General features: G+C 41.6%; 1 protein-coding gene across 19 annotated transcripts in view; it reads left to right on the forward strand.

The window, feature by feature from the left end:
- FEZ2 (fasciculation and elongation protein zeta 2) overlaps positions 1 to 17734 on the forward strand; it is a 216632-nt gene that overhangs the window by 157235 nt on the left and 41663 nt on the right. For 14 of the 19 annotated variants that reach the window (XM_060169103.1, XM_060169102.1, XM_060169099.1 and 11 more), the window contains 4 exons: positions 2988 to 3062; positions 11713 to 11792; positions 11965 to 12176; positions 16431 to 16539. In XM_060169103.1, the coding sequence (XP_060025086.1) occupies positions 2988 to 3062; positions 11713 to 11792; positions 11965 to 12176; positions 16431 to 16539 (476 nt within the window). Of the gene's footprint in view, positions 1 to 2987; positions 3063 to 9313; positions 9528 to 11712; positions 11793 to 11889; positions 12177 to 16430; positions 16540 to 17734 lie in introns of those variants that run through there. The other 5 variants (XM_060169114.1, XM_060169113.1, XM_060169115.1 and 2 more) reach the window with 2 other exon arrangements.

The raw sequence follows: 17734 nt of genomic DNA on the forward strand, positions 1-17734 counted from the left end.
TTCTCTTACATTTTGGCTGTTATTCTTGATTTACCTCTCATTGGACTGCAATTTTGTAACATCATTTTCCACAGACAGCAGAAAGAAAATTCAATCTTTTCTCTAACATAATTTATCAATATATTTTTCCTTATTATTAGTAAGTAATTAGTAATTTGATCATCCTTCTTTGGTCTTCTGACATTTTTTTTTTTTTTTTTTTTTTTTGTGGTACGCGGGCCTCTCACTGTTGTGGCCTCTCCCGTTGCGGAGCACAGGCTCCGGACGCGCAGGCTCAGCGGCCATGGCTCACGGGCCCAGCCGCTCCGCGGCATGTGGGATCTTCCCGGACCGGGGCACGAACCCACGTGCCCTGCATCGGCAGGCGGACTCTCAACCACTGCGCCACCAGGGAAGCCCTTCTGACATTTTTAGAAGGTGTATAAGTGCCATATTTCCTTATAGCTGATCTTCAATTAAAGAATTTTATTTCAGAGGACTAAATATTGTTTATTTTATTAGGCACTGGAAATGGATCTTTGCTTCCTAGGTCATTTAATGTTATTAAACTCATAAAATCAGTGCCTGCTTCAGGGAGTATTAAAGCGAAGTCTTTAGCTGTGTCGCCCTTTGCTTTGGGGAGACTAATTTGATATCAATTTTAAATGTAGAACAAGCATAGAAACAAATCGATCTTCAAAACAATTCATAGAAACAAATTCCTAGGTAGAATACACTGCCCATAATAATAGTGGCTTATCATAGTCTCTTCTTTGTTCAAATACAAGAATCTGTCCATGTGCAACTGTTACTCTTTGTGTTTTATTGGGAGAATTGGAGAGATATTTTCAGTTCTCTGTTGCCTATAACATTTCTCAGGTGCTAATGACAAAGCAAATGGTTTCTGCTGCTTCTTAAATTTTGGCTGTCTTTACTCAATTAGTGAAATCTTCTGAGGAGTGAGAGGCTTCAGAATCTTCTGATGTATTATTTTTCCATTCCTATCAACATTTTCCGTGAACGTGTACACAGGCATCTCTATTTGGAGGGCTGGAATTTGAGCCTTGTGACAAAGCAAACTCGAATAACTAAGGAGAGGAAATGAATAATAAAATTTTTTGACAAATAAAAATGATGATATATTAGCATTAAACCATGTATTCAGCAAAGGAGAAAGGATCCGTATTTGTCAACTACCAAAGCCCTAAACTTTGAGGTAGGGATGACGGATGCATGTGCTGAACCAAATCATTTAACATCTCACAGCAAAAGGTAACCTTGTCATTTTCACCTGAACTGCATTTTCTTGCAAACTTTCTTTGGTCACAGAGAACCAAAGACACAGAATTGGTGTCTTTGGTCCTCTGTGACTTCCAGTACTTAATACCTTCCAGCCATCATTCTTTTATGATGGGACCAGAGATTTGGTAGATTTTCCCCTGATCTGTGACCCATTTAAGCAACTGCACTGCATCCTGACTGCAGCCTGGAATTTTGGAAGACATTTCATTTAGATGGTCCTCATCTGTACTTCATTCTGTTTCTACTTGGTATTGTCTTTATTTGGTGGTTTAAATGTAGATTAATTATCATTATAGTGGTGCCAGGTGATCTCAGTCGAGGTTGAGTTTGATTGTACTGGGTTAGCAAACTCCTTAAGCATTTGTATTTGTATGAGTTGATATCTATCAGGTATTGCTGGGTTTTTTTTTTTTGTTTTTTTTTTCGGTACGCGGGCCTCTCACTGCTGTGGCCTCTCCCGTTGTGGAGCACAGGCCCCGGACTCACAGGCTCAGCGGCCATGGCTCAGGGGCCCAGCCGCTCTGCGGCATGTGGGATCCTCCCAGACCGGGGCACAAACCCGTGTCCCCTGCATCGGCAGGCGGACTCTCAACCACTGTGCCACCAGGGAAGCCCCCAGGCATTGCTGTTTTTGAAAGAAAATGGGAGGGCTTTGTGCATGGGCTGCAGGGAATGGGAACCATCTCAGAGAGATGAGAATAGAGAGGTTGTCTATGGTGTCTGTCCAGGGTGGTTATAGCTAAAGTTTTTGAGTGTCATGGTGCTGAAATATGGTATAGGTTGAATTTGGTAGAATACAGTGAGGAAAAGTCTCCCTTTCCTCTCCCATCTCAGCCTTTAACATGCTCTGTCCAGTTTCTCCTCCCTACCTCTGACTGACATCTTAGTCAGATTCTATGGCTTTTCCGTCACTTTCATAAATCAAAACAGACTCATTTTCAGGTAGAAAAAATCTGACTCAGTGTAAATAATCACTTCCATCTTATATTCATGTCAAAACTTCTCCCCTCCCCTGCTCAGGGTTGACCTGCGAACCAGAAGTGGAAGGGGTTTAGCTTGCCTTTTCACTCCGTCTGCATCACATCCCTTTTTGCTCTGCATACTCCCTTCCTCCTAGGTTGAGGTCTCCTGCTGGAGTCTCCTTAACCCTGCTAATATTTTTTGGTGGGACCTTGTAAGGTGACTTGAGTCTAGCTACCTTCTGGGGTGTCCACTTGGCCCACAAGGGAGAATCATAACACTTGCCCAACAAACAGTGTATGTGTGGCTGCTTCCTCTGCTGCCTTCTCTCTTTGGACCTGTCGTCATGGGCAGCTCCTCCAGCCTCCTGTCTGCAGAATTCTCCAGGCAAGAGGAATCTCTAGTTTGTAAGTTCTGTTCCAAGAACTCATGGTGTCCTACTCTGGGCCCATGGGAGCAATGGGATCTGGGTCCTGCATCTCAGTAACCATCTGGCTGGAGAGAAGGACACTGCTTACCCTTAGTGCAAGCTCTGCCCACTTTCTGGTTCTTGGGAAGCTCTCTCACTTGGCTTGAGTGGGAGCACCCCAACCATATGTGGGGGCAGCTCTGCATCTCAATGACTCTAATCCTTTATACTTTCTAGTCTTCTCTCCTATAGATGAGTAATGGGATACAGGGAAAGGTCTGGCTCTGCTCTTTATTAGTAATTCACCCATTTAACATTCTGTTACTGTTATTTCTAGGAGAGACCAATACTCAGAAGAAGGAACGGAATCATATCTGTCCTGAGCTCAAGAGGAGACTCCCAGAAACCACTGGTATGACTTGGGGAGGTGTGTTTGTTTGCTAGGGCTGCCATAACAAAATACCAAAGATTTGGTGGCTTTAACAACTGAAATTTATTTCCTCACAGTTCTGGAGGCTAGAAGTCAAAGATCACGGTGTCAGCAGGGTGGTTTCTTCTGAGGTCTCCCTCCTTGGCTTGCAGATGGCCACCATCTCACTGTGTCTTCACATAGTCTTTTTTTTTTTTTTGCGGTACACGGGCCTCTCACTGTTGTGGCCTCTCCCGTTGCGGAGCACAGGCTCCAGACGCGCAGGCTCAGTGGCCATGGCTCATGGGCCCAGCCTCTCCGCGGCATGTGGGATCTTCCCGGACCGGGGCACGAACCTGTGCCCCCTGCATCAGCAGGCAGACTCTCAACCACTGCGCCACCAGGGAAGCTCCACATAGTCTTTTCATTATGCACCCCGTCCTCTTCTCATGAGGACACCAGTCATATTGGATTAGGGCCCTACCCCAGCTACCTCTTTGAACTTAATCACCTCTTTAAAGGTTTTATCCCCAAATACAGCTCTTCCTTGACTTACAATGGGGTTATATTCTGATAAGCCCATTGTAAGTTGAAAATATTAATTTGAAAATGCATTTAATTCACCTAACTCACCAAACATCATCGCTTAGCCTTAACCTTAAAGACGCTCAGAACACTTATATTAGCCAGTAGTTGGGCAAAATCATCTAACACAGTCTATTTTATAAGAAAGTGTTGGATAGCTCATGTAATTCATTGAATACTGTACTGAAAGTGAAAAACAGAATGATTGTGTGGGTCCAAAATGGGTGCAAGTGTATTGGTTGTTCACACTTGTGATCACGTGGTTGACTGGGAGCTGCTGGGAGCTGCCGCTGCCCAGCATCCTGAGTGTCAGACCACATATCACTAGCTCGGGAAGAGATCAAAATTCAAAATCTGAAGTATGGTTTTGACTGAATGTGTATTGCTTGTGCACCTTCGTAAAGTCTAAAGATCCTAAGCTGAACCATGGCAAGTTGGGGACAGTCTGTGCAGTCATAGTCTGATGTACTAGGGGTTGAGACTTCAACATGAATTTGGGGGGAACACAACTCATTCCATGACAGGAGGAGAAGGCAGAGGCTGGGGTTAGCTGGCCCCTCTGGGTAAAGCCCTGAACATGCTTGTCCTCTCAAATACCACTCATCTGCTGAGTTTAGGCAGCAGCAGTACTTGGAGTGTTGAGTCACAGAGCGGGAATGACTGAGCTAGTTCCATTGGAACACCCAGTCTGGTGAGGCTCAGGATCATTCAGGGTGTACACTCATCCAGTCTTCCAAAGAGCAAATCAGCCCTTCACCATTACAAAGCTACTCTCTCTTTATGATGTGGAATAAAAGTAACCTTTCTTTCTTTAAAAAAACAGCATGGAATTCCCAAGACACCTAGTCTTACTTAACCCTCTGATACAAGATTAGAAACAATTAGCTCACTTCTGAGTCTACCCTAGTCAAATCAAGCAGAAAATTAAGCAGTTATGTGTGTGTTTGCTTAAATTGTGTAAATAATTATCTTAATAGGCCACTTTGCTTTGCTTTTGCAGATCCAAGCCCTATCTGACTTAAGTGGTTTATTTATTTAGATCCAGAACATTTTGATGAGGCTTTTTGGATGCAGCAATATTGGTGCAGCTCCTTAGATGTCAAGACATTTTGACTACTCTTTAAAAAAAAAAAGAAAAGAAAAACCCTGTTAAATTTACAGCTTTAAAAAATTATAATGTAGGGCTTCCCTGGTGGCGCAGTGGTTGAGAGTCCGCCTGCCGATGCAGGGGACACGGGTTCGTGCCCCGGTCTGGGAAGATCCCACATGCCACAGAGCAGCTAGGCCCGTGAGCTATGGCTGCTGAGCCTGCGTGTCCGGAGCCTGTGCTCCGCAATGGGAGAGGCCACAACAGTGAGAGGCCCGCGTACTGCAAAAAAAAAAAAAAAAAAATATATATATATATATATATATATATAATGTAACATATAGAACAGATACATGCTCCCCCCAGTCTCAGCCCATCCCAACCCCACTCACAATGAAATTTTCCTTCTCTAAAGATAGCAAGAGAAATGTCAACATCTCTGGAAACAAAATTTCGGAGGGAAAAAGCAAGTCGAAGACAAAGACCCGAGAAAATAAAAGTCCAAAGACAGACACTCCAATTTTAATACTTATTCTTGTAATACCCTCATCGGTCAAATTTTGGAGGACTCCTCCAGCTGATTTCATGGAGTATTGCTGGGTGCTGTGGTTCCCCGTCCTAACACTCTTGAGACTGGAAATACCCTTATAAGAAATTTATATTAATACGTATACCAGAAAATAGAACATAATGCACATGATGAACATAAAATGTGCGACCTGGATCAGACAAAAAGTATAATTATTTACAGAATCCATTTAGCTCATCCAAATGTGATCCAAGCCTCCTGGTTTCTCTTCAGTTGCAAACTCCTATGAACCGTCTGCATCTATGTCTTACTATATATCTGGAGGAGCCTCTATTAATGCCACCTGGTCCCCTGAATGAATGTGCTGTCAGTCTTCCCCAGTGTCAACCTTCTGACAGACTGTTGTTGTGCTCAGTAGAGCTTATTTTTACTTTTTAGTCCCCCACCCCGCCAATTCAATAGGAGGTGGACTTGGTCTGTTTTCTTGAAGGCACCTTTTCCTCTTTTCTTTATTTTTTTTCCTGTGTTGGGCCCGAGAGATTTCCATCTCTACTGAATTTCTTCTCCTCAGAGTTAGCCCCTCAAACTCAAGTCTTCAAATGACAACAGTCGATTTTATCAATCTTGCATTACTTTCTAGTGAAGTCAGTATATATAATTGCAGCATAAAATACAGTTTGAATCAAAAAGTAAGATAGAAGAGATAATTAACAAGTTAACAGTCCATCAACAATTACTCCATACAGTGTATGAACTAATTTTAAATGTCTGATTTGAATCCACTTTAAAGAGATCAGATGTTGAATAAGCGGGGCATATCTGTACAGGGCAATTCTAACAACCGATTCAATAAAGCCACTCTGTTTAGAAAAAATTGTGGTTAAATATACATAGCATAAAAATGATCATTTTACCATTTTTAGGTGTTCTGTGAGTTAAGTTCATTTACAATGTGTGCAGTCATCACCACTATCCATCTCCAGAATTTTTTAATCCTCCCAAATGGAAACTCTGTACCCATGAAACACTAATTCCCCCTTTCCCGCTCCTCTCAGCCCCTAGCAACCACCATTGTACTTTCTGACTCCATGATTTTGACTATTCTAGGTACCTTGTATAAGTGCATATGGTATTTATCCTTTTGTGTCTGGCTTCACTTAGCATAATGTCTTCAAGGTTCATCCATGTTGTAGCATGTGTCAGAATTACTTTCCTTTTTAAGGCTGAATAATATTCCATTGCATATATACATTTATATATACACACACCCTATTTTGCTTATGCATTCATTTGTCTGTGTACATTTGGGTTGTTTCCATTTTTTTGGCTATAAAGCCACACCTTAAAAAATTTTATAAAGTTAGATTTACATGCAATAAAATGTACTTGTTTTAAGCTTACTGTTTGATAAATGTATACACCTACATAGTCACCATTATCATCAAGTCATAGTCATTATCATCAAGTCAAACCATCCCATGACCCGGGCACCAACCATCTGCTTTCTGCCACAGTGGATTAATTTTGAGAATTTTTTAGACCTGAACGATCTTGGTTGGTAATGAGACAAAGAATTCAGAATAAAGGGTTCAGGAAATATGGGCAAGATAGGCTCCGGGAGACAAAGATGCTGAAATACATACAGGGACCCCAGTGACAGAGGTACTGAACTCAGGTTACTTGTGCACAGAAATGTCATCTTGAATGATTAAGGTTAGGACCAACTTTCCTGTGGGAAAGTTAGAGATGAATGTTGATGTGGAAAGACCGAGATCACAATCTTCTGAAGAGAAGAATAATAGAGAATATATTACATTCCCATTGTTATAGTTCTTTTGTTCATATTTTGTCTTACTCATAGTCCTAAAGGAGGCAAGAATATTCTTCTACAAATTTTAAGAGCCACGTGTAGCCTCTTCCTCTTGTTTGTGGGAGGAAGAGTTTCCACTCCTCGTTCTTTGTTCTATGATAAGATGAATAGTGAGGGCATACAGTACTGACAATCATAGAAAAGAAGGAACAGAGAGGGCTTCACCATCCCAAGGTGCCTCCGTGCACAGAATACTGCAAGTCCTCAAAAAAAAAAAATTAGATAAAATTTGGCATATTCAACTCTGCATGATCTTAATTTCAGATGAGAAGATTAAGAATATTCCAAAACAGAGAATTTAGGCAGTTTAGAGTGTGCACTGGGTGCTTTCCATAACAGGATCCTTGAAGGTTAAATTGTTAGAGCTGTCATAATGTTAGATAAATAACCACTGCTAATAGTTGTTTCCATTAATTTTTCAAGACCAGCATTTGACTACCCAGAACACAGCCAGGTATATACTTGGCACTGTCTTTCCTACTCAGTTATTTTGATACCTTGTAAGGCTGTGGCCATGGCCAGTCACCTTGGTTCCTTCTCTTGGTGGTGTAGCTCTGTTTCCACAGACCTTTGATCACGTTCTGCCTGATCAAGACTCCGAACTGATCATTAAAATTGAAGATTCATCACTAACAAACTTAGACAATTAGAATTAAATACTCTTTAATAAAAAAGCCTACATTGTGATATTTTGATTACTCAAAAGTTTCTTTCTTTTTTTTTTTTTTAATAGAGGCAAAATGGAAAGAGCCCACCCTTTCCTTTTTTGGAAAACCAGCAACCTTTCCTTAAATTCTCGGTTCAACATATGGATTTCTCAATTCTTCTTACTTTTGTTTTGTCAGCTCTGTTTTTATTTACTTATTTTTAACCTTGTTATTGAATAAACTTAGCCATTAGCTTAGCTTTTCTCAAGGAATTTGCATGTATATACATTCTCATTGTCTTACTCTTGCTATATAATGCCTTCAGCATTTGCTTGTGTGATACCTTAAGAGCCAGGTGTTTTCTGGTCCTGTGTTCAATGGTTTGTTTCTTTCTTTTGCAGTTCTTATATTTTCTGATTAATTAAATGTTTAGGTGGTCTATATGTTGAATAATCTACTTTTCTATTATTTGTTACTTAAATTTTCACTGTGATATACTATATATGTGCAAAATTTAAATAACGTTGTCAAACAAGAGAAGTAACTTTTTCCATCTTGAATGATTAATCTGAGCATAATACCCAAGTGCCATGAAGCTCTCTTTAGAACTTACTCTATATTATCTTTCTAATTTTGAATCAAGTGCTGAAAATTCACTCTATAGGCTAAGTTTTCTTAATACATGGAGTGAGCAAGCATGTTTACATGTGTTCATATTTATCTGCTCTCTAGGAAATAAAAGCCTGAAATAAATAGATTTCGGTGGACAAATTAGTAGAATTAGGTCATGTGAGATACAGTGAAGTGAGGGGACTTCTTCTTAATCAGAAGCCTTTGGGTGTTGATGGAGTGAACTAAACAGGTGAGACTGGCAGGAAGCGTATGGTTTGGCCAGATCTGTGGCAACGTTAGGAAGCTAGAATTTAGTTGATGGGAAGAAGAGTTGCTGCAAAGTGGGCTAAGGTTGCTGTCAGGAAATTATTAAGTGAGGAGGTTTAGGGAGTAGTGAAACTGTAGGTAATCATTAGTTAAATCCATTTCACCTGTAACTTGCCTTCACCAATCAAGGTCATTTTAATTGTTGTTAAAAAGACTTGCAGGCCCTGTAAGCTGCATGTAGCCTAAACAGTAAGATGTTTGCCCAAGTCATTTTCCAGGAATTGGTGTCAGGTGTGTCTAGTTCCAGATGAGCTGGTTAAGATTGGGTAGGACCACCCACCCTCCAACGAGGCATGCCTGCTGGGTGACCTTTTGATGTTAGAGGGCTAAAAACTCCACCCTCAGTTTGTGCTAAGTGCCTCCACTTCTGAACCTGCAGAGGCCTGTAGCTTAGTTCCACCTGCACAGATTAACCACACCTTTTTTCAGTCAGGCTCCTTAGGCCCCACCCCGCCCCACGCCTCAGACTGCCCTGCTCCTTTAGTCTTTATCTCATAAATACCCCAAGCCCCTTGTCTTCCTGACGCGGGTTTGAGGCTGGTTCTGTCTCTACTTTGACTGCCTTGTGAATAAACCCTCTGTTTCCTGGCATTTCAGTGCTTTTGCTTGCTGCTGGTCAGGCAAAATGAACCTGGTTCTGTAACAAATGTAACTGGGAGCTGGATTTTCTAAAAAAAAAAAAAAGCAGTTTGACTGGAGGACCAAAAGGACTAAAGGAAAGAGCAGGCGTAAGGAATTGAGGCCACAACCGGGTGGAATACAGACTCCTGCTGGATGTCCTTGAAGCTGTGGAGCTCTCTGCAGCCCTCAGGTACCCCATGGAGAGAGAGGTGTGTGGAAGGCTTTGAAGTACTGCTACTTTATAATTTAACCTGGTTATGAATGTTTTACCATTTAAACTTTTCTGTTGTTCCTTTTTCATGTTTACAGTCATTATTTAAAATCTACAGAAGCACCAATTAACATTTTATTCCATACTATAGTTTCTTTCTAGTCTCATTGCTCTTTCCCCATAAAGGAGCAGTTTTCTCCTAGGCACGTTTTTGGGGAGCACTTTTATAGATTGTGTTGAGTGCCAAGATTACTATAGGTGTGCTAATATAAATAAGAAAAGTGATTCAAATCTTGTTTTTGCAATGGGGTATTCAAAGGGTCTGGGGTGATACCAGGTGCTTTGCATTTAGTTAAAAGTAAAAAGCCTCCTATGTGGAAAATTTGACTAAAATAAAATTCTGAGACCACTAAAGCTAACCCAATAGCAATTTATTTGCAGGCATATGAAAAATTTGACAGTTGTTACATTTGGGTGGGAAGAGTAAGTAATTTTGATTTCCACTAACAAACATACACATGCCACACAGGTAAATGGAAATACAGGTCAAGAAAAAAATTATTTTTTGCCTTAGCTATGTACATAATTAGAAGAGTTTGAGTCAGTTCCATAGTTTCTCATGACTCTAGCCCAATACCTAGAGAAAAATAGATCTTTGATACATTTAGAGTATCGCTTTTGAGTAATATTCAAATAGGTGAATGTCAGCTGAGCTAATGTTTTCTCATCAACCCCAAAGCTATTAACCATTGAGTAATTAGTTCTAGCTCTTGGCTTGGTAGAGCTTAACATCTCCTCCCTTCATGGTTTCAAAGGAAATGGGAAGGTAATGATATTGCCTTTAAAGTAATTATCAGCAGTTCCTTAGGCTTGATTTATAGAAGTATCTTGTTAAATATGGGACAAATCACTGAAATACGAGACAAAATTTATCAGAATGGTAAATAGGAAATTTTGGTATTACATGTATTTTTTAAAAATAATTTATTTATTTATTTAGTTTTGGCTGTGTTGGGTCTTCATTTCTGTGTGAGGGCTTTCTCTAGTTGCGGCAAGCGGGGGCCACTCTTCCTCGCGGTGCGCGGGCCTCTCTTGATGCAGAGCACAAGCTCCAGGCGCGCAGGCTCAGTAGCTGTGGCTCACAGGCCTAGTTGCTCCGCAGCATGTGGAATCTGCCCAGACCAGGGCTCGAACCCGTGTCCCCTGCATTAGCAGGCAGGTTCTCAACCACTGCGGCACCAGGGAAGCCCCTAACGTGTATTCTTGAGGATAGGTTTCCACGTTGTCAAGACATGGACAGAGCATACTGGGAAAATCTTATTTTCTATTATTAACTTCGTATTTATTTTTCAGAATAGGAATTCATCTTTTATGACCCAACTATGTTCTGATTCCTAAAGGAAGTATTTGATTACTGCAGTCCAAAGATACTGCTTCTATCAGCTCCTAGGTATTTGTTGCCTTTACATATTCACACTCCCTTAGAATTATATCTTTTCCCCTAATTTTTTTTCTGATGGTAAAATACACATAACATAAAATTACCATCTTAACCATATTTAAGTGTACAGTTTAGTGGTATTAAGTACATTTATATTCTTGAGTAACCATCTCCAATGCTCTTCATCTTGCAAAACAAATTCAATACACGTTAAACAGTAACTTTCTACTCCCAGTTATACTTTTTGGTATAAACGCTTTCCAGTTTTATCGCTCTAACTGCATTGTAAGCCCGTTGCAGGGAGCAGTCATATATTAGTTATAAAACATACACATTTGGTACTTACTGTCAGGCACTGTTCCAAGTGCTTTGCAAATATTAACTCACATAATTGTTCATCTTTGTATGTTGCAGAGGGTCTAGCACGTGCTTTACACGTGGGAGACATAAAATATTTGTGGAATGAATTTTGGTACCATTTAAGCATTTCCAAGTGACAATGGCTGTTTTTCTGGTTGAAAAGTTACCAAAGGAGCCAGGTTACTTTGGGGAAATGATTTGGGGAGTAATGTGACACCGGGTGCAAGTTTAAAGAAGTTCTTTATTTTAGCCACATTTAGGCCAGGTTCCCACTAAGGAAATCTTAGAGTAAAGCTATTCCTGAATGATAGACTATAGGAAGTGACTCTACGCAGTTAAAGTTTTCCTTTCTACCGGGACCAGCTCTCAACTCAAAGAAGACTCAGGAGAAGGGAAGACCCCGGGGCTGCGAGGCCCGGGACAGGTCCAAGACTCCGCCGGAGGTAGGGGGGTGGGGCCTCAGGCGTGGCGGTGCTTCGGGGGCGGTGCGGAGCTTCGGGGGCGGGGCCAGACTGCGGGGCTGGGTGGGGCTGGGGGGGGCTGGGGCGGGGCGCGCGACTGCAGCAGGCGGCGATGGCGGCGGACGGGGACTGGCAGGATTTCTATGAGTTCCAGGAGCCGGCCCTGAGCCTCCAGGACCAGGAGAACTGTAACGCGAGCCCCGAGGCCGAAGCAGGGCCGGGCGGGGGAGGCGACGGTTTCCCAGCGCTGGCCTGCAGCCTGGAGGAAAAGCTGAGCCTGTGTTTCCGTCCCTCCGGTCCGGGTGCCGAGCCCCCCAGGGCGGCCGTGCGGCCCATCACCGAATGCAGCCTCCTGCAGGGGGACGAGTGAGTGCGGGTCGCGGGCGGGAGCCTCCTCTGCCCCTCGTCCAGCCCCTCGCCCTGCCCGCCGGCCCTCAGTCAGCAGCCTCGGCGGGACTCTGGCCGCAGGCTCCCCCCCGCACCCTCCTTCCGCCTCCTTCAACTCCGGGGTCCCGCCCCTCCGTGTTCTCCTATCTCCGTCCTTGGGGCTTTAGGCCTTTGCGCCCCTGGCGATTTAAATCCCCTGCTCCCCTGGCCCCCAACGACCCCTTAAACGTCCTCCTCCTTCCTAGAAACCAATCCCTGTTTGGTTTGGAGCGGAGTCTTGTACAGAGCCCCATAGTTAGAGATAGTATCTCCTCGGGCACATGTGTAGACATTCATTCATTCAACCAGCATTTTTTAAGCGCCTGCTACGTGCCAGAGGCTGCTTCTCACTGGGAATACCAAGATGACTGGACATTACCCCTCTCAAGCAGAGGGCAGTCTAGGGTGGGAGCTAGATTTGTAAACAAACATTTGTATGGGTGTGACAAACGCTGTAATGGATATATGTACAAAATATAGAGGGAGAGGGGGAGAGTCAGGAAGGACCTCATAGGGAAAGAAGTGTGAAAACGACCCTGATGGGTGAGTGGGAGTTTGCCTGCCAGGTGAAAAAAGGTCTAGCATTCTAGCTCAGGGATATAGCACATGCAAAGGTACCGACGTTGCAGCAGCGTTTTTGCCACAGGAATTTATTGGCTCCATCTGAGAGCCCAGATTGAGTGTGAGTTCCCACAGAGGCAAAAGCTCTGGTTATTAATAGCAAGGATCTCCTAGTCTGGTAGGGAGACCAATGCATAAACAGGTAATTATTACAGAATCATCTAAGTGCAATGATAGGAAATTCGCAGGGCTTTATGAGAGCTAGGGGAATGGAGGGACAGAGGTTATTTAACTGCCCAGAAACCCAGTTATAATTTGGTTAGATAAGGGCTGTAATTATGTACCATAGTTTTACTCCAGAAGATACAGAAAGGAATGATGAGAGTGAGGGAATTTGACAATATTGTAATGTAGGGGGAGAGGAGCCCTGGAGAGGCTGAGGGTGAAATTATGGAGTAAACACTGAGGTTGTGGGTAGGGGTGGGTTTTCAGAGCATTGAAGGGATGGAGAGGTCAGGGAAGAATTCTTGAGGGAAGGATTCATGGGCATAGAAAGGGGCTTGTCAGTTTCCTCTGCGAATCAGAAGATTTATCAGGAAGAGGGAGTTGGGAATGGGGGCCTGTAAACATAGCAGTGGTTCAGGCCCAGCTATGCTTGGAGACCATATCTTTTCATTGCTGCCTCTGTACAGTGTTCCGCCCAGGCATAAAAGGAAAAGTTTTTGATTGGATATTATACTCACAGATATGCATGCAATCAGTGGCAAAAGATGACATTTTAAACAGTCTATTCCCAAAGAGAAGGTAGTGTTATACATAGAGTTATATACTCGGAATCACTAGACTCAGGACATTCTCTGGATTTTAAAATTATATTTATTATATATTTGGGTTTATCAAGAATAACTTCTTAAAACAGATTAGTGGTTTGTACACAGATAAGATTCCTTATTTTTGCATCACCTGTACTGTCTGAAAAGTAGTGTATTTTAGCCTTTGCTTAAATCTTCAGTTGATATAAAACTTAAAAGTTTTGTTACTCTTGATAATGGTTTAGTAGATAGTAGATGTTATGTTGGTGGTACAGCATGTCCCTTGATTTGGGAATCTCTGTCTCTCTTTTCTGAGCTGGGGTTGCTCACCACTCTCACTGTAGACCACTCTCATTGTCCCTATTCTATTGCATTCTATTGCATAAATCTGCTCTCCATTGCTTGATAGAGTCCATTCCTGTTTCTTTGACTAGAGACAGCTGAGAATTCTTTCACCCAGATAGTGCCTTGCCTTAGGGCACTTTATTTCACTTCTGAGTCCCGGTTTTAGTTTTGGTTAAATACAGATTGTGCTTATCTGCTAAAGTTTTACTTTAGAAGGGTCTGGTGTGGGATTCAATGTCAGCAGCACTTTGACCTTTGGAAAAGAGCTGCCCTGCTAGTTGTTCATGACTGGCTGTAATACTTTATGATAAGGACCAAGGCAGTTCATGTCTTGACTGGAGATTTCTACAGATCTTTCAGTTAACTCGGCCCTGTGTCCTTCCAACCACAAATGTTCTGGCCCTGGTGAAGATAGAGGACTGTGAATTGTGCTTCATTTTCTTGGTAGATCAAATTCACCCACAGTCAGTTCTACATGAAATCTTCCACTCCACTTGTCCTTTTATTATAGCCTCATTTAAGAAGGAGCAAACAAGCAGACAAAACAAACCTCAAAAACTCTGGACTGTTTTCACCTACTAGAATATGCTAGTAGTTCCTACCCAGGGTTAGATACATGGTCAGTTATTCAGTATTTGCAAATCTTTTACCCAGGAAGATGTGGGCCAGAAACCCAGCAAGTTTAGCATCCAGAAGTGTTGTTTCCAATTTGAGCATACTGGCATTAGAGGAGATGATTCCTGCAGAGAGGAGGACAGGAATGAACCATGCATATGGGAGATTTTCTGGGTAAATGAGCCAGTTTTCTAGAGCTTTTTGGGTTCACATTTTCATTGCGGCTAATGTGTATTCCAAAGCCAAACATCATTTTGGGATTTTTGGCAGTTGTGGTCACATTGCTTCTTCTCTTTAGCACCAAATCCCAATTCAATTAATCAGTATGTTGTTTCTCTATTTTAAAGCTTGCATTCTTATTTTTATGTCCCTGGTGGTCTTGTTTTTGTATCCTAGTATCTTACATGCTTGGAAAAGAGACCCACCCAATTTTTTAGTGGCTTATTCACAATTGGATACCTGTTATAAATGTTAGGGTGGTGGTTTTTTTTGTTGTTTTTTTCTTTATGACTTCTATGTGAGTATCTCTGGCCATTAAGTAGCTTATATGTGTAGTGTTTAACTTACCCTCATTAAATTTCATCTCATTTATATTTCTGAACTCATGTTTTTCATATAATGTCATTTAACAAAAATGCTGGTTAATATTTTGGGGCTGAAATGAATTTTGGTCATGAAATTGGAGTTTGCAGTCCTTTTTCCATTGTGGTTTGGGACTTTTCTCAATACAACTCATTTGAATTAATGCTTAGAGTAATAGAGCTGGAAGGAATGTCTGCTATTCTTGTCCAAGCTTCTCATTTTAAAAAGTCCAGCTAATACCTACAGAGGTTAAGGGACACAGTCAAAGACACATTGAGGATGAATGTAGACAAGTCTGTTTTCTGAATTTAGTCCAGTACCCTTTTCATTTTACCCTGTTGCCTCCCCAAAATGCTGTTTGATAATAAGGAAGGGTAACTGCACTGGGTATAATCTGCATTTTATTGTGAACTCCCTTTCTTTCCCTTTTCATCTTATCTTAGTCTTAGCCTATTATAAATTAGATATTAAACCCTAGTCTCACATTGAGACTGAATTCTTTCTCCAGAAAATTCTTTCTCTTTGGTTAGAGAGAGATTATTCATTCTATGAAATAGTCTATATGTTCCGAAGTTACAAGAGAAAAATAAGTATAAAGCACAGTGTATTTACTACCTCTTTTGGCTTGAGAAACATTATTTAACCTTCCTGTGCTTTAGTTTCTGTCTGTCAAATGGGGATAATAACTGTTCTTCATAATACTGTTTTTGAGGATTAAATGAGTTAATGTATGTAAATTGCTTAGAATATATGTAAATTGCTTACTTAGAGCCTGGCACACGATACAGTGGAAATGTCAGCTCTCGACTTTGTGAGAGTTTTCTGTGTCCTGTCACCTTCCCTCAGGGCTTCTTGTCAGGCCCAACGATAGGATTTTTCTTTTGTCTTATTCTGGAGCCTCTACTTTTTTTTTTTTTTTTTTTTTTTTTTTGGTACGCGGGCCTCTCACTGTTGCGGCCTCTCTCGTTGCGGAGCACAGGCTCCGGATGCGCAGGTTCAGCGGCCATGGCTCACGGGCCCAGCCGCTCCGCGGCATGTGGGATCTTCCCGGACCGGGGCCCGAACCCGTGTCCCCTGCATCGGCAGGCAGACTCTCAACCACTGCGCCACCAGGGAAGCCCTGGAGCCTCTACTTTGTTGATGCTTTTCTGAGAAACAATAGCCTCCTGTTTCTTTGCTCTGATGCTTTTTGTTCTCTCTGTCACTGTAGTACTAGGTATCTGTAATAATGACGTACAGAATGTTAAGTTTCACTGATTGTAGTTTTCTTCTTTTTAAGGATTTGGAATGCCCTGACAGATAATTACGGAAATGTAATGCCTGTAGACTGGAAGTCATCCCATACTAGGACCTTGCATTTGCTTACTCTGAACCTCTCAGAAAAAAGGGTAAGTTAGGAATTGCACCAGTAGTTTCTGAATAACTGATTCTCATAATGGAACTAAAAAGTAACATTTCTATTTAACCACAATTGGTTGAGTTGCTTCTTATTTCCAAGCTTATGGCAATTGGAGTGGCCCTCTTTTGCCATCTCGGTTCTGCTACTGTCAGTTTGCTAGCACTTCCCTCCATTCCTCCCCAGCACACACTCAACTTTTTTATGTTTAGGTAAATTTTCATCACCTGTGTATGAACAGCAACGATCAGCATTTTTTTCCAGCTTAAATAACAATTTTGATGTGCTGAGAACAGTCAGTAAGAACCCTAGCCTTTGATTTAATATATAGAGGGTACTGGAATATCTACAGAGAGTTAACTTTCTGAAGAATTTAATGACTTGCTAGATGTGACATATCGTCTGAAGATTGTGTTTCTCTGTGAACATTGGGGAACCTTTAAAAGATTTCAGTTCTTGGCTTTTTAATGTGTTCTTGGCTAACTGTTGGAGGCTGCTATATATGTCTTGGAACTGAAAGTGAAGACACCTTGAGTAAGAAGTGTGAGCACAGGTGATAGGACAACAAGGCAGACAGAAAAACGAAGAGAATTGCTTTAAGTGGAAAATCACAGTGTGGTTTAAAACTGATGACAAACGAGGCCAAATGGAAGTTTCAGGGCCTGACTCTTTAAATTCTTCATCAAATAGCAGTGTAAGCTCATGCCAGGTCTTTTAGCATGCTCTGTATTTCATTAAGTGTATTTGTGCAATTACTGGGAATATAATGCAGTAGGGCTGTGAGTATTTTAAATCATTTTCTGAAATGATTTTCTTAAAAATGTGATTCAGAAAAGCTTGCTCCCTACTATTTTCTCATAAAATATATAATTCTGACTATATTTCTTTGTATTCTAGTAGATATAGGATTTATTATTTGTTCCAATTATTAATCCCCTTAAGCTGTTTTGCAGGCTGACCTGACATACATTTAGGGAAAGGAATAAAACAATATTTTATGATCTGTCTTCTGTTTATTTGCATCTTAGCTATCATTCTGGGCTTAGTTCAAGTTTCCCTTCCTCTCTGAAGCTTCCTATTACTGTTTTAGCCTTTGCTGATCTCATGGAGTTATATAATTTTAGAGTTGGAAGGGACTTTAAAGGACACTTAATCCAGTCTCTCATTTGGGGGGAATTCCCATCTAC

The sequence above is a fragment of the Lagenorhynchus albirostris genome, chromosome 13, assembly GCF_949774975.1.
Source record: "Lagenorhynchus albirostris chromosome 13, mLagAlb1.1, whole genome shotgun sequence".
In the NCBI taxonomy this organism is placed as follows: domain Eukaryota; kingdom Metazoa; phylum Chordata; class Mammalia; order Artiodactyla; family Delphinidae; genus Lagenorhynchus; species Lagenorhynchus albirostris.